This window comes from Schistocerca nitens, chromosome 2 (genome assembly GCF_023898315.1).
Source record: "Schistocerca nitens isolate TAMUIC-IGC-003100 chromosome 2, iqSchNite1.1, whole genome shotgun sequence".
In the NCBI taxonomy this organism is placed as follows: domain Eukaryota; kingdom Metazoa; phylum Arthropoda; class Insecta; order Orthoptera; family Acrididae; genus Schistocerca; species Schistocerca nitens.
The window spans coordinates 1,184,993,228-1,185,018,789 of NC_064615.1; the positions used below are offsets into that span (position 1 = coordinate 1,184,993,228).

Genomic DNA, 25,562 nt, shown 5'->3' on the forward strand with positions numbered 1-25,562 from the left:
AGCTTAGTGTGGCAGAGGACAGGTGGTGCTTAACAGTCCCAGCTCAGGAACCCCGGGGTTGCCAAGCCCGTACGCAGCAAATGAATGATGAGCCCCTCAAGGTATCGCACTACATTCCAAAGGGGTGAGATCTTATTCAGTGTGGTTGCAATGCTGTGATGTCCTTAAAGAACAACTGAAACTGTCGCTTTTGACCACAAAATGTGTGAAAATGAATGACCTGAAAGAAGGGGTGGTTTCATTCGTACTCTTTACAATGCATTCTAAGACCTTTCTGTGTCAAATAGCAGCAGCAGCAGCATTTCTAAAATGCTTTCCTTGGCACCCATACGAAAACTGCGTAATTTCAGTGCTGAGTGTGTCAGTTCTGACCTCTGTCACAGATGACAAGAGAACACGTGAGATATGGGTAAGGGGAGGTGTAGAATCAATGTACGACATATCGTGATGTCTTTGGGCAGAAATGAAATGAAAAGTGATGCCAATGTGAAAGCATAAACCAACTTTACACCTCACACGAACGTCTGAGCTCTGGCATTTTTTTTGCCACATGTCGACACCTCGATGTATGAAACATTGCCGAGCCTGAGCACGATGTTGAAGAGCCCCACAATTTCGCACCATTACAGGCAAAGGTTGCAGGTACCTTTGAGATAACTTTCAAACTCCCTCATCACAATGGGAGAGAATGATGGAGTTCCTGAAAAGTGATCCTTTAATAACGAACTTTGATTATTACTTCTATGTACTTCTGTAAACAGTTGTGTAGGATATGCTTCAGGCAGTCCATAGTTTGCATTACGTCACTGTTAGGATCAGTCAGTATCCAGAGCTTAAACTGCAAACATCCACAAGAAAAGATTAGATTAGATTAATTATTCATTCCATAGACCCACAAAAGAAGAGATCCTCCTGGGCATGGAACATCTCAGATAAACACATTACAAAAATATAATTAGAAAAACTTGAGTTTCATTAATTTTAATGATCCTCAGTCAATAAACAGTAAAATTATGTATATGAATTAAAATTAAACTTCTAATATTTACAGGTTTAATACTTACATCTGCTTTCATTAAATCCATCATTCACACAGTAGCTAGTTACTTGGCTATTACAACCAAGTATTGTCAAAAATTAAAGTAAATTACTCATTTCAATGATCCTCAGTTAAGAACAGTCAAATTATATACAAGATTTAAAATTAAACTTCCACTATTTACAGACTTATGACTTACATCTGCTTTCCATACATCCATCATTCACATAGTAGGTACTTGGCTGTTACAACCAAGTATTGTCAAAAATTAAGGTATAATAAATTTTCATTAAAATGGTCTACTGCATTTGTTGAGAAATTCATGGATGGATAGAAGGAGTTGACAACCAAAAATTCTTTTAAATTATGTTTAAATTGTGCCTTGTCTGAAACTAAACTCTTAATAGTTGCTATCACTTATTGAAAATATGTGTTGCTGAATAGTGGACTCCTTTCTGGGCAAGAGTAAGTGATTTTAAATCTTTATGTATAGTGTTCTTATTCTTTGTATTGATTCTGTGTACTAAGCAATTAGTTGGAAAAAGAGATGTATTATTTACAACAAACTTCATTAAGGAATAAATATACTGAGAAGGTGTGGTTAGTATGCCCAATTCTTTGAACAGGTTTTGACATGATGTTCTTGGATTTACACTACACACTACTCTTATTATACGCTTCTGTACCCTAAAAATTTTTTCTCAGTTTGTCGAGTTACCCCAAAATATGATACTATATGACATAATGGAGTGAAAATAATCAATATTTATATCTCCTATGTCTGACATTCACATTCACATTCCAAACACAGACTTGTTTAGGCACTTTAGGAGTTCATCAGTATGTCGCTCCCAACTGAATTTATTATCAAGTTGTAATCCCAAGAATTTTACACTCTCAACTTCTCCTATTTCCATGTCATCATATTTTATACACACACTAGAAGGAAATCTCTTGGAAGTTTGGAACTGCATATAGTAGGTCTTTTCAAAGTTTAATGACAGTGAATTGGCTATGAACCACTTATTATTGTCAGTAAAAATTTGATTAGCTAGCCTTTCTACATTTTTATTTGATTTACTGTTTATTGCAATGTTTGTATCATTTGCAAATAAGATACATTGGCATCTGGTAATGTAACAGATGACAGGTCATTAATATACACAAGAAGAAGTAGTGGACCTAGTATGGAACCTTGGGGAACACCACATGTAATTTCTTTCGAGTCAGATAATGTCCGATTGCCTACTGCTGAAGTGTTACGTAATGACACCCTTTGTTTTCTATTAGTAAGATATGACTGAAACCACTTTGCAGCACTACCAGTGATACCATATTATTTTAATTTACTTAAAAGAATTCTGTGATTCACACAGTCAAATCCTTTGATAGGTAACAGAATATGCCAATTGCCTCTAATTTGTTGTCTAATGAATTAAGGACATTTTCATGGTAAGTGTAAATAGCCTTCTCAGTATCAGAACCCTTAAGAAACCCAAACTGTGACTTTGACAGTATGTTATTTTCACTAAGGTGCTTAAGTAGATGCTTGAACATAACCTTTTCAAATATTTTTGAAAAACCTGGCAAAAGTGAGATCAGTTGGTAATTTGATGGCATTTCTTTGTCCCCTTTCTTGTGGAGACGTATAACTTCAGCATATTTAAGCCAGTCCAGGAATATTCCTGTGATAAGTGATTGATTACACAAATAACTTATGACTAAGCACACATGAACACTCTTTTATTAACTTTGTTGATACATTATCATAACCACTAGAATGCTTTGATTTCAAGAACTTTATGATGGATTCTGTTTCTTTGGGTGAAGTAAGTGTCAATTCCATTTTACTGAGACTGCTTGTGTGCACTGGTCTGAGATATTCCATTGCATTATTTACTGAACCTGACCACCCCATGCTATCAGTAACAGAGACAAAATACTTGTTTAAATGGTTTTCAACACAACATGCATTTGTTTCCAGGGTTCCATTTATTTTTAGAGCTATTTGTTCCTCCTCATTTCTGGTCCTACCTGTCTCTGACTTAACTATATTCCATATTGTTTTTATTTTATTGCTGGATTTATTTATCTTCTTCTCATAATGCAGGTGTTTAGATTTCTAGATCACCTGCTTCAATATTTTGCAGTAATTTTTGTAATGAGCTATAATGCTAGTATCAAAGGTGTCCCTACATATCAGATCGAGTTTCCTTTTTGTCTCATGTGATATCTTTATCCCTTGTATGATCCATGGTTTCTTATTAGACTTCTGCTTAATTTGAGTTACCTTCAGGGGAAAACAATTTTCAAATAAGGTGCTAACTTTATTAATGAATGTTTTGTATTTTCCATTTTTGTCTTGGATGCTGTAAACATCCATCCAATTAATTTCTTTGAGCAATCTCCTAAATTTCTCAGTTTTTGGCTATTTTATTGGCCTTCTTTACTCAGTTCTAATAGATGTTTTACCCTGACAATTTTCAAAATTTAGTTTTAGGTGTTGCATGTCATGGTCAGAGAGCCCATTTACAACTGTTTTTGTAATGTGGCTTAGTTGCCTATAATTGTCTATAAAGATATTATTAATGACAGTCTAAGAACATTTGTATACCCTAGTTAGGAAATTTACAATAGAAATTAAACTGAATGACAATGTAACTGATTTCAGTAACTGTTCACTGACAGTGTTTTTCAGGACATCTATATTAAAATCACCAGCAACCACTAGTTCTTTGTTTTTTTAATTTTAGATGAGATAATAAATCTTAAAGACCATTTATACACAGGGTGAAATTTCCTGAAGGTTCTCTGTATATGGCTACTATTATAAAGGACCTATTATGAAATTCTATCTCTCTTGCACATGCTTCTAAATGCTGCTCTAAGCAAAATTTATTAATGTCAGTATTCTTAAATTTAAAACTGTTTTTAACCAATGTGGCATCTCCTCCTTTCTCCATGTTTTGTCTACAGAAGTAAGAGGCTAACTTAAATTCTGTACGGTTTACATATCTATACCAGTGGTCACATGATGTTCAGAGAGGCAGATTATATCAACTTGGTTCAATGACTCTGATTCATCAATGCACATAAGTAGTTCATTAATTTTACTACTAAGCCCTTGAATATTTTGATGCACTAAAGACAGTTGGCATTTCACATTTACCCAGATGAAATCGAGTGGAAATAAAATTTCCGCTGACTGCTGTAAATTTTTAACCAACAGCTGTGTTCAGTGATCCAATGTGCCAAGATTATGCTGTTTCTGAACTTCTTTTGAATGAGCCAGTGAGAGACTGCTACCAACAGAAATGTATGATTAACCAGTGACATAATCAGAGTCGAACAGTCAGATTGCATAGTACTATTTCAATCATTCATGGCAGCACATAATTAGACTGACGATATAAGATCTAACTTTGAACTAGTGCACGGAAGAAGTATCTATATGCACCCTATCCATTTAGCTGTGATCTAATCTTCCACCTATGAAGTGTGATCCTGCTGATGAGTGCAATTCACCTACCTGGTGAGGTCACAAGTGCCCACGTATCACCTTGGAACACTAATATGAAAAAGAACTTAAAAGCAACTACACATTAAGCCCAATTGACGGAAGGAAAGAGAGCTAAGAACATGGAGATAGGTCCACAAAATACCCTGTACAGACAACGGAGGTCACGAACTGAAGATTAAATGTCCTTAACAATATTTCTATGATGGATAAAAAGTAAAATGCGGTCGACAGCCCACATGTTGTTCACTAAAACAGCCAATAACTCAGACGGCAAACATATACTGGAATGTAAGCAATTGAAAAATGGACATTTGGTCAGGAAATGGTGAACAGTCAAAGGTTGATGACAATGGGCACAAATGGTGGGGATCACCACATAAGAAATAGTGATGGCTAAAAAGAGATGCCGAATACGCAACTGAGCTAAAATGATCTCACGGCGAGAGGGCCGAGAGGAAGTCGTACGAGCTGTTGGGAGAGGCTCGATTCCCCGGAGCTCGTTCCCGTGAAGGGAAGACCGGTGGTGATGCCAAAATGACACCACCAGCTGACACGTGGTAATACAGATTTCATGTGAAGTAATGGAAGAACTATCAGGCTGAGGTAGAAGGACTGTAGCCTTGGCAGCAGTCTCAGCAACCTCATTTCCCAACAGACCAATGTGACCAGAAAACCCCTCCAACATCACAACGGCTCCCTCAACAGCGTGTCAGTCAAAGCTTTCTTGGACCCGTTGCACTGAGGGATGGACTGTGTACAGCACACAGAGGCTCTAAAGGGCACTGAGAGAATCACAGCATTTGAAATTAAAATGCTTGTGCCACTAGATGTACTGGATGACCTGTTAGAGGGTAAAGAGTCTCCTGTAAATATTCAGCAGTGTTATAGAAGCCGATACTTAAAACGGCCGGTGCCAATGATGAAGCCACATCAGACAGCATGGGCAGCCTCAGAGCCATCAGTGTGCATGAAGGTGCTACCACTAAGTCATGTATGAAGGTCAAGAAACTTACAGCAATATATTGAATATGGAGTAGTTTCCTTAGGAAGTGAATGAAGTCCAGGATGGCCACAGGCTACCACACGAAGTTAAGATGATCGAGGGTTCATGCCTGACAGGAGTGTGGCTAGGTAGTGTGCAGTTAAGCTACCAGAGCAGAAATCTAAAGCAAACTCTGGGAAGTAACAGAGAAGAAGCACATGCTCCATACTGGTGGTCAAGGGAGACGTCAAAAAAGGAAGCACAGGATGGGTGGCAGGGCATGTCAGACAAACAGCATGCGTATCTGCTGAAAACAACATCACACTAGAATGACATAGTTCAGCAGCTTCTGCATACAAACTCTCCACCAGGCTAGTGTAAACAGTGCCAGTGGCCAAATGGAAGCCACAATGGTGGACTGTATTGAGGCAGTGTAAGGTGGATGGACATGCAGACAAATAAATGAAACACTCATAGTCTAGTTTCTAATGGACAAGGGATTGTTACAAACAGATAGGGGGGGGGGGGGGGGGGGGGTCCGATCTGCTTCCCAGCAAGTACCGCTTAGAACATGTAGGACACTGAGTGACCGCTTACAGTGTGCCACCAGGTAAGACACGGGGCAGGACCAAGAAAGCATGAGCCCCAGGAATTTTGTAGTTTCAGTTGAAACGTAACAGTCTAATTGAAACCCATTTAAACACATAAATTTTAACCATAAACAGTAATTTATGACATAGAGGTGTATGCAAATATGTACTTGTGGAAAATTTAAAAGGAAAATAATTATGTAATCTTCATTATACTAATGTGTAGAAGTCCATTAATTGATAGGAACATTTTGTATGGTATGAATCTTCTGTAATTAGTAAATATAACAAGTGTATTGTTAACATTTGATACCTAAGTGTTTATACATGCTTCAATTAATGTATACACCAGAATTCACTCAGATGTTTACTACATAAGAGTCAAGGTAATTATTGAAATGTGTCATTTGTTTTAGGATGAGAGTTTTAATTGTAATTTTATTAAAAAATCCTTTATAACAATGCCGAGGATTGTTTGGGATTGTTTGGATTATATATATAGGGGCAGCCATATTGGCATGGAGAGTCAGTACTTTGTGTGTATTATTGTAAGTACGTTACAACTTATTTCAGATTTGTCAAGATGCTTATTATTTACTTTGAGATTGTAATAAATATTCAGTTGAAACATTATACTGGATTAAATATTCATTTAACTTTATAGTTAAATCCTACAGTCACTGTTTTCCAGATCTTCCGCTGTGACAGATCATCAGCTACGATGAGTAATATTAACTTTAATCAAAATTAATTCAATAGTAACATTTTAAGTGGTGAAGGAGCTGAGATACAATGTGAGGTGGATGTTCGGGTCAGTTACACCAAACAACACCTTTTTAATGGTACTTCATTTATTCACCTCTTTACACAAGCAAGGCTTACAAAGAACTGCCTATTGCAGAAGAGAGGAAACATAATCTTAGCTTAGCATCCAAAGACAATGCTCGGAGTCTAGAGAAAAACATGTATTGATGCTGGTGTCGACCTCATCAGCGCCACATAGCCCCACTCCCCCCTCCCACAGTACTGAGTAATCTTGAGAGGCCGGGAGGGAGGGGGGGGGGAGTGAACAAGGCGTCGGCAGGGGTGGTCCGTGGGAGCCGGGCCACAGTCAGCTCGACAGCGTCATCGGGGAGCTGCGTGGGTAGATGACGCGAAGCAAGGTTCGGCCACCGAACCTTGAAGTCGTTGGAGCGTGCCGAGTATCGTACTGGGTGTGCTGGTCATGCAGCGACAGGTAGGCCAGCGGTTTGCAAGTGGAATGGAACAACGACGACAATGTCTCTGGTGGGCATGGCGAACACACGAAGTGTGTCCAGGTCGACGTCAGACGAGAGGGCAACACATTTCACCAGGTGGCAGGGAATGGCGGATGTTGTGTCATGAGCACCAGATGAAGGGAAACACGACGAACAGTGTATCATCATGTAGTATTATAGAGATGTCATGGATTAGGTCTGGGGGAACAGGCACAAACACCTCGAGTGAGGGCACGTTCAAGATGGGGGGCATGAGAAACCTCGACAGGGCGAGGCAGGCGACGGGGCAGAGGTCGAAGGGACCGGCGAAGGGCCCAGTGGCGAGGGCGTGACCGTAGGTAAGCTAGACGTGGGGGGCATGGGGTCACTCGACAGAGTGCATGACACAGGAGAAGGGGACGAGGTCGGAGGAGAGCTCGACGATTGGAGCTGGAAGTCACTCGATCGAGTATGTAAGTCTGACCTGGAGGGAGTGGTCGAATCATCGTGAACCACGACAGTGAGTGGCATGGTCGTGGCCTGAAAGGGGTAGAAGAAGGCTCGATGTGAGCAGGCTTAAGTCTGTTGAGAGAGATTGTGACAGCTAAATCTTTCAACTGAATGTCATAGGTGTTGGCTGAGCGCCGGAGAACTTGGTACTGGCCAGTTTATGGTCGTTGGAGGGGAGCACAGACAGTGTCATCTCAGAGCATAACATACTCGCAATTGTCCAGAGATTTTGGGATGTGAACCTCAGGGCGGGAATGGCTGGCGGACGGAGGGATATGGAGTTTGACGAAGTGGCGTCTGACACGGTCCACGAAGGAAGGTAAGTCAGACTGAGGGAGAGAAGAGGAAGGGCTCACAAATTCTCCAGGGAGAACAATGTTCTGGCAGTATACGAACTCAGCTATTACGCCTTTGAGGTCTTCCTTATAGATCGCACGAATGCCGAGTAGCACAAGCGGAAGGGCCTCCATCCATAGAGGGTCGTGGCATCAAATAGCCACGTTGAAAGTGCTGTGCCAGCGCTCGACTAGTCTGTTACTCTGCAGTTGATATGCTGTGGTATGGACGCTCCAGATGCCGCAAATGATACAAATCTTATTCAACAGGGCCGACTCAAATTGTCTGCCCTGGTAAGTCGTGATGATAGCTGGACATCCGAAACGCGATACCCATGACTCGAGGAAAGCTCGAGCAACAGTTTCTGCCGTAATATTGGGGAGGGGAACAGCCTCGACCCAGCGAGTTGTTCGGTTGATAAACAAGAGAACATAATGAGAGCCGTTAGAGGGGGGTAGAGGGCCGACAATGTCAATATGAATATACTGGAAACGCCCAGGAGGGATCGAAAAGGAGCCAAGGGGGGGAGGGGGGGTGGGGGGGGCTGAAGTGTGCTTGTGTATTTGCAGCATTGGCACGCGACACAGGAGCGTGCCCATTGCTGGCAGTCCTTGTTGACATTTCTCCACACAAAGTGCTCCACTACAAGGCAGGCAGACGCACAAACACCGGGTTTGGCTAAATTACGCAACGCATTGAAGACAGCTCGATGGAGCGTGTTTGGGATGAGGGGGCGTAACGTGCCCGTACTGTCGTCACACCTGATCTCACCAGAAATGCCAGGGACAGTGGTGCGGACGAAGTGGAGTGAAGAAGTAGAGTCTGAAATCAGGTTTTGTGCTTCCTAGTCGGCGGGTTGGAGGTTAGGCAGTTGAGAGAGGTCGAACAGCAAATGGACGGTGTCAACTCGTGAAAGTAAATCACAACTATATTGTCAGCACCCTTTATGTGTCTGACATCGGTGGTGAACTGAGATATGAAGTCCGTGCATCTGAAGCGGCGAGGAGGCGGGTCAGCTGGCGGGTTTGTAATGGCCGCAGCCAGGGGTTTGTGGTCCGTTAAAACATAGAAAGGGCGTCCCTCAACGTCAGTCTTAAAATGCTTGATCACTTCGTAGACTGCGAGCAACTCCCTGTCAACTGCAGAATATTTCCGTTGTGCATTGGTGAGCTTGCGCGAGAAGAACTGCAGAGGTGAAGTTTGGCTGTCAATTGTCTGGCTAAGGACAGCACCAATGGCAGTATCGCTCGCGTCTGTGGTGATGAAAAGCTGCGCATTGGGATGAAGATGTGTGATGATGCAGGCCTCAGCAAGATTTTTGAGGGCAGTGAAAGAGTCAGTCACAGCAGGGGTCCATGGAACGGGCCGAGAACCAGAAGTGTTGGTGCCTGCCAAGGCGTCCGTCAGTGGAGCCTGGATCTCCGCAGCCCGAGGTAGATGTTGATGATAATAATTAACCGTGCCCAGAAAGCGCCCAAGATCTTTGAATGACCAAGGTCTGGGTAGGTTTAGTATTGTTTGTACTTTCTCAGGGGGCAGTGAAATGCCATCGGCAGAGACCCGAAAACCAAGAAAAGTGACAGCGGGTTGATGTAGCTGCAATTTGTCCTGGTTGGTCTCAATGCCTGCTGCCACGACAGTGTTCATAACATTTTGCACGTGTTGAATGTTGCCCTCGACTGAGCAGCTGAACACAAGAATGTCATCAAGATACGCAAAGCAGAATTTTAGGTCGAATAGCACTTCGTTGATGAAGCGTTGCCAGGTCTGGGTTGCGTTTTTCAGAGCGAGGGACATGAATCGAAACTGAAATAACCCAATCGGGATGGTGATTGCTGTCTTCTCAATGTCTTCAGGTGCCATGAGGATCTGGTGGTAGGTCTGTTTGCAATCAATGACAGAGAACATGGTCGCACCTGCGATGTAATTGGTAAAGTCGGCAATGTTGGGTATGGGGTAGGTGTCCATAATTGTTCGTGCGTTTAGTTGACGGTAGTCTCCGCACATGCGCCAGGACCCGTCTTTCTTGGGTGTCATATGTATGGGTGTAGACCAGCTACTGGCAGAGGGTTCAATTGCTTGACATGGAGCACTTGCCTTATTGCTGCCTCAGTTGAGCGTGCCGATGTAGAACTGTCTCTTTGGCTAGAGTGTACCAGGTAGATGAGTCCGGGGCATCGACCAGGTCGGCAATCAAGTCCTCCTGGTCGTGCAGGTGGGTGATGAGGCACAGAAACCTGGTTGACTCGTCAAGTTTGTAATGGTCGAACACTTCGTCCACAATTTTGAACCAGGTTGTAGCTCTGTCGGGATTAAACAGCGGCAGCGTCGGTAAGCATTTTAGAATGTTCAGAAGAACAGGTTGAGTTGAGTTCATTGGGGCACTGCCTGAAACGAGCTGTTGTTGCTGTAGTATTCCAGGAGCATGCGCCTCCAGGGGATGAGGCAACGATGGCTGTTCGGGAGACAGCGTGAAGGTGATACGTTGTGGTTGAGCGGTTTCCGTTGCGACGCGGAAGACCGACGCAGGTGAGACACCATAATGTGTCGATTGCGGTTGCAGAAGCTCAACACATTGCAGGTGTGTTTGGATTGATGTGTCACGGAAGACTGACGCAGGTGATGCACCGAGATGTGCTGAGAACGGTAGCGGAAGCTCGACTGGAGCTGGCGCACGGGCAACAGGTGAGAAAAAGTTCAAAGTTTGAGAATACGTGTTAGTCTGCGGAAAGCTTGACGTACGATCAGAGCCGGGGCCACCTGTGTCGCAGGGAGGCTGTGGATGTGCAGGCTGTCCTGAAGCACAGTGTGGAAAATTATGTCGAATGTCGGACAGAATGTGTGAATGTTCGCTGTTCATAGTCACTCCACTCAAAACGGTGTGCAGATAAGGTGAATGTCATGGCACAAAACACTGAGGCATAACAGAGGGACAGAGGTGGAGGTCAGGCACAGATAACAAGTAACTGTTCCTGTTGCAGGCCGAGGTATCGAAGGAGGAAGCCATGTGCTGATGCTGAACCGAGGCAGGCACGGGCTTGGTCGGATGCTGAGGAGGTAGACCTGTGAACAAAGCAGTTCCGGCCATGTGGCAGGAATCCCCATGGTGCTGCATGGATTGCGCCATGGCAAATCATTGTCCTGGTGGTGGTAGGTTGTCCAACGAAGCATTTGCAGAAATGGGCATTGGTCCCGCACTGCGCAGAGATCCGTAAGAGGTAACTGCACCGTCAATGAGGGAGGGCACATGTGGTGGGAACAAAGGTGTCTGATAGCCAGAGTCATGCACACTCCTAACCTCACTTATTGTTGCAGGCTTCAAAACGTCCGGCGAAATTGTAGTAATCGTCGAGTGAGAGGCATCGTGTTGCAGTCATGGTGGGTGTACATCACCCACAACATGATGCATGTCGATCACAAAATCCAACGTTAGGCATTGGGCTAAAGTCATTGTTCAAATGCTGTGTCAATGTAATACACACAAAAATAACTGATGCGGAGGCCGCAGACACAGTTAAACGGTGGAAACGGAAGACGTTACAACTCGGGGGCACCAGTGAGGTGGATGTTCGGGTTAGTTACACCAAACAACACCTTTTTAATGGTACTTCATTTATTCACCTATTTTCACAAGCAAGGCTTACAAAGAACTGCCTATGGTGGAAGAGAGCAAAGATAATCTTAGCTTAGCGTCCAAAGACGATGCTTGGAGTCTAGAGACAAACGTGTATCGATGCTGGTGTCGACCTCACTGGCGCCACAAATGTAATTCTGTAAACTAATCTTGGATTTTGTTTCAGAGTTAATTCACTTGTTGAAATATTATTCCATTTTTTGGACAACTGAACAACGAAGAAAGTGAGTAACATTATAAAGGACTTAATGATACTTATGTGAAATTGCAACTTGGAGAACTAACTGTGAGTACAAAATTTATTTGCTAGTTTACTTGTGGTAAATTTTGACTGCGGTTGTTAATATGGAGAATAATAGGGAAGTTGACTATAATGGGGAGGTTAATGGAAACATGAAAAATAACATAGATGTTACTGATAACAATGCAGGTCTTAGTACAACAAACCAGGAAATAGATAACATGGGAGAGGACACTGATCACAGTAGTGTATGTTCACCCACTCATGGATTTGAACCTAATGTATCATAGGTTAGTTCAGCTTATGGAAGAGCAAAAACGATCAATGGATGAACAAAAAAGGTCAATCGGAAAATCGATTGATGAACAAAACAGATCAATTGATGAACAAAAAACTTTTCTTGATTCAATCGATAAAAAATTAGACAAGCATGGAAACCAAATTCGTGAGACAAAGCAGAGTTTAGAAAGATACTGGGAAAAAGTAGGCATGTGTCAATTATAGAAGGGGAAATTAGTACCTTAAAATAGGAACACAAAAAATTTGAACAGAGGTTAGATTCTGTGAATAGTTTCAAAAAATTTTCAACAGCAGAAGTGCAACAATTAAAAGAATTTGGTAAAGAAGTTGTAAAGAACTTTTCAGAAACCAGGAATAGTACACAAAATTTCACAAAAATTGCAAATGACAATTTCGCAGAATTAAAAGATGTAGGTATTTGTTTATGCAAAATTTCAACTTCAAATCAAAATTCCAAGAAATTGAAGATTCCATTGTTACAAAATCTTTCAGTAATTACAATCCATTTTGGAACAATGTCAATGTTAAAACATTTTCAGGGGAAGGGAACATACGTCCAGTTGATTTCATGTACCAGATAAAAGATAACTTTGAAAATAAAATGAGCGATAATTTGAAAATTAAGTTTTTTAAAAGATTTTAGATGGGGAGGCTTTGTCATGGGCGAACCAAGCAATCAAACCTGAAATGTCGTTTAATGAGGTAGAATGGGCTTTCATGAACAAATTTTGTCCAGAGATTAGACAAGCCAGAATTAAGTCAGAATGTTTGAATGGTCCATACTTCAAGCATGGTAGTGGTTGCATGAAAACCTTTTGTGAACAACAGCTAAGAACTTTAGTACATCTTGACAAACCACATGATGAAATGATCCAAATTGCTGCATTGAAATGTAGACTTCCAATTAGAGTTCAGTGGAGTCTTGTCTATGGACCTGATGACACTATTGAACAGTTTCTTAGATATGTAGATAAATTGGACTTAGCATGGGAAAGAAATGACAGATATAATGACAGATCAGATAAAAGCAGGAATAACAATAACAGAGCTTTCAATGATCATTTTAACAGTAGTTTCAGAAATGATGACAGAAGAAATGGAGAGAGAAATGGTAGGCAGAGACCAGAGAATAGGAATTTTGAACCAGGAAATAGGCAGTGGGGGCAAAATCAGGGAAACAATACTAATAATTTTGAAAATAGAAGAAATGATCTGGTAAACTAAGCTCTGCGTCTTTCGGAGCCTGGCAAAATGAGGCAAATAGATATGGGGATTATAATCAGGCACACTGTGGTAACATCAGAAGGGGAAGAGGTAGGACAAATAGGACATATCAAGATTTTGTACCCAGTATACAATCTGAAGTGAATAAAATAAAGTTTGATAGGGCATTTTGGGAAAATTTCTTATTTGAAAACAAAGATGAACAAGAAAGTAGAAAATCTGAATTTGAATTAAAAGAGAATACTTTGACAAGTTTCTTTAACAGTAGTAATGCAGTAGCAGCTGTTGATAGTAATGAGAACATCTCTGTTGAGTATGGTTTAGTGAGAATGTTGAGTGACTGTGAAATGAGTGAAAAAGCTGATACTGGTGCTGTATGTGTGGAAGCTGTTGTTCATGTACTTGGCAGTGAAAATAAGAATCACACTGTAATTCCAGACAAAATTCCCGTAGATAATAGACAGAAACATGAGGATGTCATAGAAGAGAGTGGTCACAGTGTTGAGATTGTTGAAGAAGTACGTGACAAGAGAAATGAGTTTGGTGTGATGATAAATGTTCGTGATGAGAATGTCTCAGATGATGATGATAATGATGTTGATGATGATATGTTACTTACAGAATTAGATGGGATGGTACATGTAGAAGTTAAAGTTGATGGTTTGATGCTGAATGATTCTGGAAATTCTGGTGTGTGTTCGAGTAATGAGTTAGAAACCAGAACAGCGGTGCCTGATAGATTAATGTTGCCAGTTGATGTTAGTGATATTGTGTCTGAATATGTTAGTGAATATGGACGAGAATATCTAATTAGTGATAGAGTACCAAGTGTAGTAAGTGACTATAGAAGCAAATTTCAGTATGGTGATCATACTGTAAGGTCTGAAGTGAAATTTATCAAAGTGTGTACTTAGATGATAATAGTGCTATGAAAAATGTGGAACAGTCTCCTGGTAGAAATATGATTAGTAAATGTGTAGAGTCTGTAGTAAAAGGTAGTGATTGTGATAAAGGGGTGAATTTTCGGGACATAGAAGAGGATTTGTTATTTGAAAATGAGGTCAATGAAATGGGTAAAGAACTTGGAAGTCCATATATTGTAGTACAGATTTATGATTGGATAGGAAACTCTCTTCTGGATACAGGCAGCCCAATTACAGAAATATCAAGAAAGCTAAGAGACAGGATCAAAAATACTAAAAATTGCACAGAATTTCCAGTAACAGGGGTAAGGATAAAAGGGGCAACAGGAAAAAGCAGCAAGTTGATTACCAGAGAAGTCTTACTTCAATTTAAGATTAATAATGTACAATTTATACAAGGATATTTAGTAATCAATGATTTGAATGAAAACTTGATACTAAGTATGAACTGGATTGTTAAGGCTAAAGTAAATTTTGTCTGGGTTGACATGAAAATAACATTTATTGAACCAAAAATTGGAATTCATGGGGAAACGAGTATTGTAATGGAAGATCATGGTCTAAGTAGTCTGATTAGAGGGATGCAAGAGACTAAAGGTGATGGTTATTGTGAGGAAGGGGAAGAATTTGGTATTAATGCGGATAGTGTTGATTATTACAGTGAACTGGTAGCAAAGAAAGTGTCTGAAACTGAAAGCCTTAATGCGAAGAACAGGAGAGAGCTTGAAGATTTTTTGTGGGATTATAATGATATTTTTGGTGTAAAACTTGGTAGAGTAAAAGCATACCAATGCAGGCTAAAATTGAAAGCTCATGACCCATTCTTCATAAAACCATATGTTATCCCCATCTGTAAAAGAAAGGAGGTAGAAAGAGAACTTCAGAAAGTGGAAAACTGGAAAATAATAGAAAGAAGTTGTAGTTCTTACAAAAATCCATTAGTGGTAGTTTCGAAACAAGATAGGGGTATTCGTTTAGTGCTTGACTGTAGACATCTGAACAAATATTAGGACAGAGAAACAGACCACCCTGAAAGTATACATGAACTACTAAATAAGTTTGAAAATGTAAAATATATGACTAGCCGTGCCTTAACTTCAGGCTTTCATCAGATTGAACTAGAAAGTGATTTTAGAAAATACACTGCATTCTTGTTTAATGGGAAATGTTTTCAATACTGTGTTGTACCATTCAGTTTAAATGTATCTGTGGCAGAATTTATTAGGGGATTGGCCTTTGTTTTGGTTAAAGAACTCTTGGAAAAATTAATTATTTATGTGGATGACAGTTTGGTATCAAGTAAGACCTGGGAGGAACATATTCGACTTTTAAGGAAGTTGGAGAGAAATTGAGACAGGGGGGGGGTATGACTTTGAAATTAGAAAAATGTAAATTTGCAATGAAACAATTAAAATTTCTTGGCCATTGCATAAATGAAAAAGGGATTTTGCCTGATGGAGAAAAGATAGAGGCCATCGTAAAATTGTCAAAACCTAGAAAAAAAGAGATTTAAAGTCTTATTTTGGATTAGTAAACTTCTATCAAAAATATGTGAAAACACAGGCACCATGTTTGAACAACCTGTTAACAAAAATGCAGTGTGGGATTGGTCTGATAAATGCCAATTATATTTTGATAAAATTAAGGAGTTGGTAGAAAGTGAAATCCTTTATAGACCTGATTTATCTTTACCATTTTGTTTGATGACAGACAGTTGTGATTATGGGCTGGGGGGTACATTTATTCCAAGAGAGAGAAATTAACAGGAAAATTGAACATCATTCTATAGCATTTGCAAGCGGAACCTTACAAAAACATGAGAGAAATTACATGATAACTGAAAAGGAACTTTTGGCAATTGTATGGGGATTCAAAACATTTAAAAATTTTTGGACATGAAGTCAAAGTTTATACAGATCATAAAACATTAACTTACTTACAAGAGTGTAAATTGTATCATGGGAGAATTACCAAGTGGTCAATGTTCTTACAGCAGTTCAAATACACAGTTCATTTTATAAAGGGAAAGGAAAATGTCACTGTTGATGCCCTGTCAACAATGCCGGTGGGGAATGGAAATGATAATGAAAACAGTGGTCAGGAGAAAAAATTTAAAATAATGTATTTCAAAGATGTCAAAGAGGAAAGTGAAATTAGGAAAATTTGTAATCAATTGAGAAGATATCAAAATGGTGATGAGTATTGGAAGCTTGTTAAGAGTTATCTAGGGAACAAAGGTCATGAGAAAGTACAAATGTACTACCAGGTCTTCAAAGGTACCGGTATTCTATTTTATAGACATATCCCAGACAGTGATGCTTGGAAAGTTTGCTGGCCAGATTCTCACTTAAATGCTTTGATAAAAGACACACATGAAAGCTTCGGACACTGTGTTGCATTGAAATGTATTCAAAAGTTACAAGAATGTATACATTTTCATAACATGTCTGGGAGACTTAGGGCCTTACTTCCCTGCTGTGACAGATGTCAAAGAACAAAAGTTAGTAACAAAAGAAACAAGGGACTTTTACAAAGTGTGGTACCACATAAACAGTTGGACTTGGTAAGAACAGATTTGAAACTTCCTGGCAGATTAAAGCTGTGTGCCAGACCGAGACTCGAACTCGGGACCTTTGCCTTTCGCGGGCAAGTGCTCTACCAACTGAGCTACCCAAGCACGACTCACGCCCCGTACTCACAGCTTTACTTCTGCCAGTACCTCGTCTCCTACAACAGATTTGTATGGTCAACTTCTAAGACCTAAAGGAGGATTTCAATATATTTTTGTCATTGTAGATTTATTTTCTAAATATGTGAAATTTTATCCTTTAAAGAAAGCAACTAGTAAGAAAATAGCTACTAAATTTGTAAAAGATTACTTCATTAAAATAGGTATACCAAAAGCAATTTTATCTGACAATGGGAGTCAATTTACTACAAAATTTTGGAAGGAATTTGCAGAAGAATATAACATCAGACATATGTTATCATCATCCTATTCACCTAAATGTAACCCAACTGAATGGTATATGAGGGAAATTGGTAGATTATGTAGAACTTACTGTCAGAAAGATCACACAAATTGGTTAAGTTATATTAATGAATTTGAAGATATTATGAATAGCCCACAACATACCACCACAGGATACTCTCCTTATGAGATCATGTTTGACCAAAAACCGCCTTTCCTTATCAAAGAACTTATATAGAGTTTCCAGCAGCGGAAAGAGAGGAGGTAGTTAGAAGACCTATGAAAGATTATTATGAAAAAAGAAAGAAATGGTATGACAAACAAATAAAAACACAGAATTCAAAGTTGGAGATCTAGTTTTGACAAAAAGTTACACCAAATCTAAAGCACTAAACAGAGAAATAAAGAAATTTTTTGATATTTATATACAACCTTTTGAAATTGTTGAAAACCCACATCTAAATGCATACAGACTTGCATATCCTAAGTCCAAAAGATTATTTGGACTCAGGAATATTACAAACTGAAATTATACAGACAACCTTGATCACTCATATAACATCACAAGAATTGTTTTTTTCTCAGGAGGTTGCAACTCTTTTTGAAATTTGGGGGTGGCGAACCCAAGGTTCCGAGCTGGTGTGACCCTTTCCTTTTCAAGTCACATCCTCTCTTACTTTTCTGTCCAAACTGACCTTCCTTCCATTATCCACATCCTCCAATAGTTAGTATGTCAATGATTATGTTGTTTGAATGAATACAGGTAGTCAGAAAATGTGACAAAGCAACATATGTATGAATTCTGAGGAGAGTTGATGTGATATTTACTTATTATGTCTGTGTAATTATAACGAAGCTCTGTGACATTACGTTTTGGATATAATACTCTCATTGTGCTGATATTCTCATTGTGCTGATGATTTTGTGAAAAGTTGAGAAAATGTTTAGAGTGGTGTGAAGTTCACTTATATATGTGTTCTCATTTGGTTTGTCCTGTTACTATATCTATTACATGAAAGTCACTGGATAGACATTGATTTACTATCAAGTATGAAAATACTCTATGTCATGATCTTGTCCTTGGATCTACTGTGTAATTGGCAAAGGAATGTTTCTCAGAATGAAATTTATTATGTTTGTATTACTTGATTGGTTCCATCTGTGTAGTATGAAGAAAATGGAATTTTATGTTGGAGATAGTTATTGGGACAGAAGTGTTTTCCCAGAATTTGAGATACACACAGTTTTATTTTCATGTTATTTCTACTGCTTCAATGACCATTATGATCAACCATTGGTAGTTTCATTTAATTATTCTTTTGCCATCTTAGTACTATAAGATAGGGATGATTTTGCTACATGTCTGGTATCTGTATATGTCATGCTATCTCCTTAGCATTGATATGAGTTGTTCTTTGTCACAATGTCTACACAAATCTGAAAAAACAGCTCAGCTACCAACTTCATGCAATACAAAATGTTTGAGTTACATATTGTTCAATACTGCTGTATGTTACAGCAAGTCAGTGCTTAGACTAGCTTACAATTTGATTCTTAATGAAAACTGGTTAAATTTCTCCATTATCTTATTGAAAATACTCTGATGACCACTAACGATTCAGATGTAATGATAGCAAAGGAAAAACTAAAGATGAGGATTTGTATTCATGGTATAGTTATGGTTCTTGCAGACATCTACTTTCAATTGAAGTCTAGTTGATTCATTAATACGTAATTGATGAGGAAATATATATTTATCATACCTTTAGAATGGCTGAACTAACCATTTTTCTCCTAATTTTGACCCACTCACATGTAACCAGTGGTACTTTACCCATTGCCTTAACCAATATTGGAATTTGCCTTACCTATGCCCAATTTTCCGAGCTGTCGGATCTGATGATCCTGAATTATGTGAAATGTGGTGATGATAACGAGAATTCTGTCAACTAGTTGTTGAGCAGTATGTGTTCTGGAAGTAACCTGCTGATAGTCAATTTACCAATGTAAACTGAACTCTAAAGTTACATGTGACCATGTTGACTCACAGTTACCACTGAAAAAGGGTGAAAATTCAGAATGACTACATCTAAGCTACGAGAACATGATGCCTTTGACAGTTGTTGTGGGCAAATCCTTCTATCCATCCTTGTGATTTCCTAACCTGAAATGTTCATGTCAATTCAGTTATTCTGAAGTCTGAGTTTGACTTATAAATAAGTAAGGACTTTTGATCCTGCAAATGGTACAGTCATTATGTCTTGATGTATTTCAACTGACTTAATTCTTCCATGAAACTAGATGTCTGAAAGACTAACAATTACTGTTTCTTGTAAGCTGCTTGACAACCACTTTCACTTGATATGTGCACGCTATAGTCATTTTGTTTAATCTGATCTATCTAGACTTAATGTAATGATATACTGTTACATGTAACATAATTCTTTTTAATCACCCACTGTCAATGTATTCTCAAGTTTACGAGAGTTTATCCGTATGTGCTGCTGCTTGTAATATCTTCCGCCTATACTTAATACAATGATATACTGTTACATGCAACACAGTCCTCAGTAACCACACGTTATGAATGCTCTTTTCCTTTCAAAAGAAAAATATTTATTTTAATTAGATCTATAACTTATGGCAACAAAGTTAGAACTAGCAATGTATTGACATATATTATACCGTGAAGTGCTGTCACATGCAACCTAATTCACTGTAATCATTCATTGTCCAAGAGGTAAACTGCTTTCTTGTGGCATACAGCCTACCCCAGCTGTTATTAATAGCAATATCATGACTATAACTTATTCTATCACTCTGCTAACCACTGCATATTTATACATACTACCACTCAAAAAACATATATATCTTTGCTTTAAATAAAATTTTATAACACTATAAATACATGAAATATGTACTTGAACTTAAAGTAAGACTTATATATGCCTTGTCAATTGGAAAGGGAATTTGTATATCACTTGGCTGAGATTCCAGTAACTTTAATTTTATATCTCAGACCTGCCTCCTGCTTAATTTTGAAAGTGTAACAAAAATTTCTTTTGTCATTATCACACTTGACTTTGTGGTGTTTAGCAAATATATTGATACATAAGAAAGTACTTCACATAATGTAAACATTATAACACTTGGATGATCTGCCCAAAGAGGCAATTGACTTTGTTTATTTATTGACATGGTATATGCTGTAATTCAATGTATTTGGCTACCTTAATTCTATATTTTCATGTTTATGTACTAATTATGATTGAGCTGCATCAAACATAATGGGTAACATAATAATTCTGTACCTCAGTTTCGATTTCCCATGTCTATGTATCAGTAATGACACAGGTTTCTGTATTTTCATATGTATCTAATTAATTATGTTTAATCAAAATCAGGTATTAGGGGGATTGCTAGTAAGTCACATGGTTGTATCCAGCATTTGTTTCTTGTATTGACCAACTTAGTGTTAAACATGTCATTTACTTTGTCTGGCAGAATGTTGATTGTTTACCCTTCATCGATCAGTCAGTAGGGAGTGTTGGGGTTAATTTTCGGGGCCTGTGAAAGTGAAGCTGTGGCAAGTCCGTTCTGCAGGGAATGCTGAACACTCTTCTCCCTCCGGTGTCACAGTGAAATACTGGAACAGCAGTGGTCCTGGGGAAGGGGGGTAGGGGGGTTTCCTGTCTTTGGGGTCTGTCATCTTTTCTTCTTCAGCTCCAACACTCCGAATCTTCTATTTCATGTCTTACTTCTCATCAGAGTACCAAGCTATCCTACCCACTGTCCATGCACATATGTCTCTATCACTGAGTCCCTTCTCATTTACCGTGTCAGCCTATTAAGTGACTAAAGTCTATTTTATAGGAGGATCCAGGAAACAAGCTAACATTTCTGCGTTAATAAATGCTACTATACTCTACCATACTACATTATTTATCTATGTCTGACTTGGTTGTGTATTGTTGTCCAAATGGTGAACATCTACTTATGTAATTCTTTTCTTTTTCCTTTCTGCTATATATCAGCACTCAAAGTTGTGAACACTTACTTATATGCAAATATGATCTGTTACATAACAATATTATCATGAGGAATGGCTCACTTACTATACTCTGTACTACCATGCATAATGTTTGTTAATTATCATGAGGAATGACTCACTTACTATACTCTGTAGTATCATGCAAAATGTTTGTCAATTATTGTGAGGAATGACATACATCGCCCTTGTATAAACCCTCTATATACTCCTTCCACCTTTCTGCCTTCCCTTCTTTGCTTAGAACTGGGTTGCCATCTGAGCTCTTGATATTCATACAAGTGGTTCTCTTCTCTCCAAAGGTCTCTTTAATTTTCCTGTAGGCAGTATCTATCTTACCCCTAGTGAGACAAACCTCTACATCCTTACATTTGTCCTCTAGCCATCCCTGCTTAGCAATTTTGCACTTCCTGTCGATCTCATTTTTGAGACGTTTGTATTCCTTTTTGCCTGTTTCATTTACTGCATTTTTATATTTTTTTCCTTTCATCAATTAAATTCAATATTTCTTCTGTTACCCAAGGATTTCTGTTAGCCCTCGTCTTTTTACCTACTTGATCGTCTGCTGCCTTCACTACTTCATCCCTCAGAGCTACCCATTCTTCTTCTACTGTATTTCTTTCCCCCATTCCTGTCAAATGTTCCCTTATGCTCTCCCTGAAACTCTCTACAACCTCTCGTTCTTTCAGTTTATCCAGGTCCCATCTCCTTAAATTCCCACCTTTTTGCAGTTTCTTCAGTTTCAATCTGCAGTTCATAACCAATAGATTGTTGTCAGAATCCGCATCTGCCCCTGGAAATGTCTTACAATTTAAAACCTGGTTCCTAAACCTCTGTCTTACCATTATATAATCTATCTGATACCTTTTAGTATCTCCAGGATTCTTCCAGGCATACAACCTTCTTTTATGATTCTTGAACCAATTGTTAGCTATGATTAAGTTATGCTCTGTGCAAAATTCTACAAGGCGGCTTCCTCTTTCATTTCTTACCCCCAATCCATATTCACCTAATATGTTTCCTTCTCTCCTTTTTCCTACTGACGAATTCCAGTCACCCATGACTATTAAATTTTCGTCTCCCTTCACTACCTGAATAATTTCTTTTATCTCGTCATACATTTCATCTATTTCTTCACCATCTGCAGAGCTAGTTGGCATATAAACTTGTACTACTGTAGTAGGCATGGGCTTTGTGTCTATCTTGGCCACAATAATGCGTTCACTATGCTGTATGTAGTAGCTAACCCGCACTCCTATTTTTTTATTCATTATTAAACCTACTCCTGCATTACCCCTATTTGATTTTGTATTTATAACCGTGTAATCACCAGACCAAAAGTCTTGTTCCTCCTGCCACCGAACGTCACTAACTCCCTCTATATCTAACTTTAACCTATCCATTTCCCTTTTTAAGTTTTCTAACCTACCTGCCCGATTAAGGGATCTGTCATTCCACGATCCGATCCGTAGAGCGCCAGTTTTCTTTCTCCTGATAACGACATTCTCTTGAGTAGTCCCCGCCCGGAGATCCGAATGGGGGACTATTTTACCTCCGGAATATTTTACCCAAGAGGACGCCATCATCATTTAATCATACAGTAAAGCTGCATGCCCTCGTGAAAAATTACGGCCGTAGTTTCCCCTTGCTTTCAGCCGTTCGCAGTACCAGCACAGCAAGGCCGTTTTGGTTAATGTTACAAGGCCAGATCAGTCAATCATCCAGACTGTTGCCCCTGCAACTACTGAAAAGGCTGCTGCCCCTCTTCAGGAACCACATGTTTGTCTGGCCTCTCAACAGATACCCCTCCGTTGTGGTTGCACCTATGGTACGGCCATCTGTATCGCTGAGGCACGCAAGCCTCCCCACCAATGGTAAGGTCCATGGTTCATGGGGGGCTTACTTGCATAGTGATAAATAATAATCATAAAAAATAAGAGAACACTGAGTATGCACAGAAAAGATTTAAGCATGTGTTTTTCCCTCACACTGTTTAATAGCAGGAGAGTAGAAAAATAGTCTTCTGCTAGGCACTTACATGTGAACTGCAGAGTGTCACGTAGATGTTGATGGAGACAGTTTATTATTTTTCTCAACCTGTTTCCATACTCTGTGAGGCATAATGATGAAAATGTTTATAGAATATAACAAGACTAAACAACTCCAATTGTTTATTAAAACAATGCAAAAAAATCTCTTACAGATATAATATTGCCCTTTATGGGCAACTATGAAAATGCGGAACTATATACTTGTACATAAACAACAAAGTGTTCCAGGATGAAATTTTCAGTCTGCATTGGGTTGAGCGCTGATATAAAACTTTCTGGAAAATTAAAAGTGTGTGCCAGACCGAGACTTGAATACAGTACCTGTGCCTTTCGCAGGCAAGTGCTCTACCGATTGAGCTACCAGGGCACAACTCGACTTGTGACCTGTCCTCACAGCTTTACTTCTGCCAGTATCTCACCTCCTACCTTCCAAACTTCACAGCAGCTCCTGCGAGACTTTCAGGACTGGAACTCCGGAGGTACTGGCAGAAGTAAAGTTGTGAAGCTGGATCGTGAGCCATGGTTGGGAAGCTCGGTCAGTAGAGTACTTTCCCACAAAAGCCAAAGGTCCAGAGTTCGAGTCTTGGTTCAGCACAGTTTTAATCTGCCAGGAAGTTTCATATCAGTGTATCTCCACTGCAGAGTGAAAATTTCATTCCGTAAACAACCCCCAGCTGAGGCTAAGCCACATCTCTGCAATACCCTTTCTTGCGAAAGTGCTACTCCTCAAAATTTTATAGAAGAGCTTTTGTCAACTTTGGAAAGTAGATGATAAGGTAGTGGTGGAAGTAAAGCTCTGAGGACAGGCCGTTAATCATGCTTGGGTTGCTCAGTTGGTAGAGCACTTTCCCACAAAAGGTAAAGGTCCCGAGTTTGGGTCTCCGTCTGGCACACAGTTTTAATCTGCCAGAAAGTTTCATATCAGTGCACATTCCACTGCAGAGTGAAAATCTCATTCTGGAAACATCTCCAGAGCAATGGCTCAGCCATGTCCCTGCAATAACCTTTCTTCCAGTAGTACCAGTCATGTGAGTGAGCTTCTGTGATGTTTAGAATGTAGGAGATGGGGTACTGACGGACCTAAAGCTGCGAGGACAGGTTGTGAGTCGTACTTGGGTAGTTCATTCAGCAGAGCACTCATCTGTGAAAGGCAAAGGTCCCAAGTCCGAGTCTCTACATGCCACCCAGTTTTAATCATCCAACCTTCATCCTTACTCTGACAGAGTTACTCATATTAGAAATATCTAAGTCACTATCTTTACATCCTAATTGACCAGAAATGCCTTTCATTAAACATATGGTACAAAATATATTGACTGAAAAATGAAAAATCAAAATATAAAACAGGTCAGTTCAATAATTATTAGCTGCAAAGATCTAAATTATTTCATCAAAAGCATTTTTTTTTTCTTTGAGAGAACTTTCTCAGAAAATATTGCATGATCTCTACATAATTTATATTTATGTACTGTAAACATATTGACGAAATATGGTTCAAATGTGGGAGATATTTTAGTGTTTTCTACAACTCTTGTGATCCCAAGTGCAGCCAGTAAAAATGCTAATAATTATGTCACATTGAGTAAACCGTTCTCTCATCAAAAGCTCTTACAGAGAAAATCATAACATGTAAATATAATAATATACTTACTGACTTTTGAGATAGGAGTAATCCTTAAAAATCCCTGAATCAATATTCTTCATGAGTTTTTGAACCACAGAAAAATCCTGTGTAATTGCTATGAGATCCATTACATAGTAACATTTTCTATACCAACTTATTCGAATAAACCAAGCTTTCAGAGAATAAAATCTCACTAAATATTGATACAACTTCACTCTTACATTTACACTTTTCTTGTCAGCAACATTTAATTGCATTCGTCCTATTAATCCTGGAACAATCAATTCATCATAAATACATTTACATATTGTTTCCAATAGAAAATGAAAAG

General features: G+C 39.2%; 1 protein-coding gene across 1 annotated transcript in view; it reads right to left on the reverse strand.

Annotated features, from left to right (window-relative positions):
* LOC126237515 (F-box/WD repeat-containing protein 10-like) overlaps positions 1-25,329 on the reverse strand; it is a 679,603-nt gene extending 654,274 nt beyond the window's left edge. Inside the window, exon 1 of the mRNA XM_049947683.1 lies at positions 25,259-25,329. Coding sequence (XP_049803640.1) covers positions 25,259-25,311 — 53 coding nt within the window. The 5' untranslated portion in view covers positions 25,312-25,329. The remainder of the gene's footprint in view (positions 1-25,258) is intronic.
* Between the last annotated feature and the right edge of the window lie 233 nt (positions 25,330-25,562).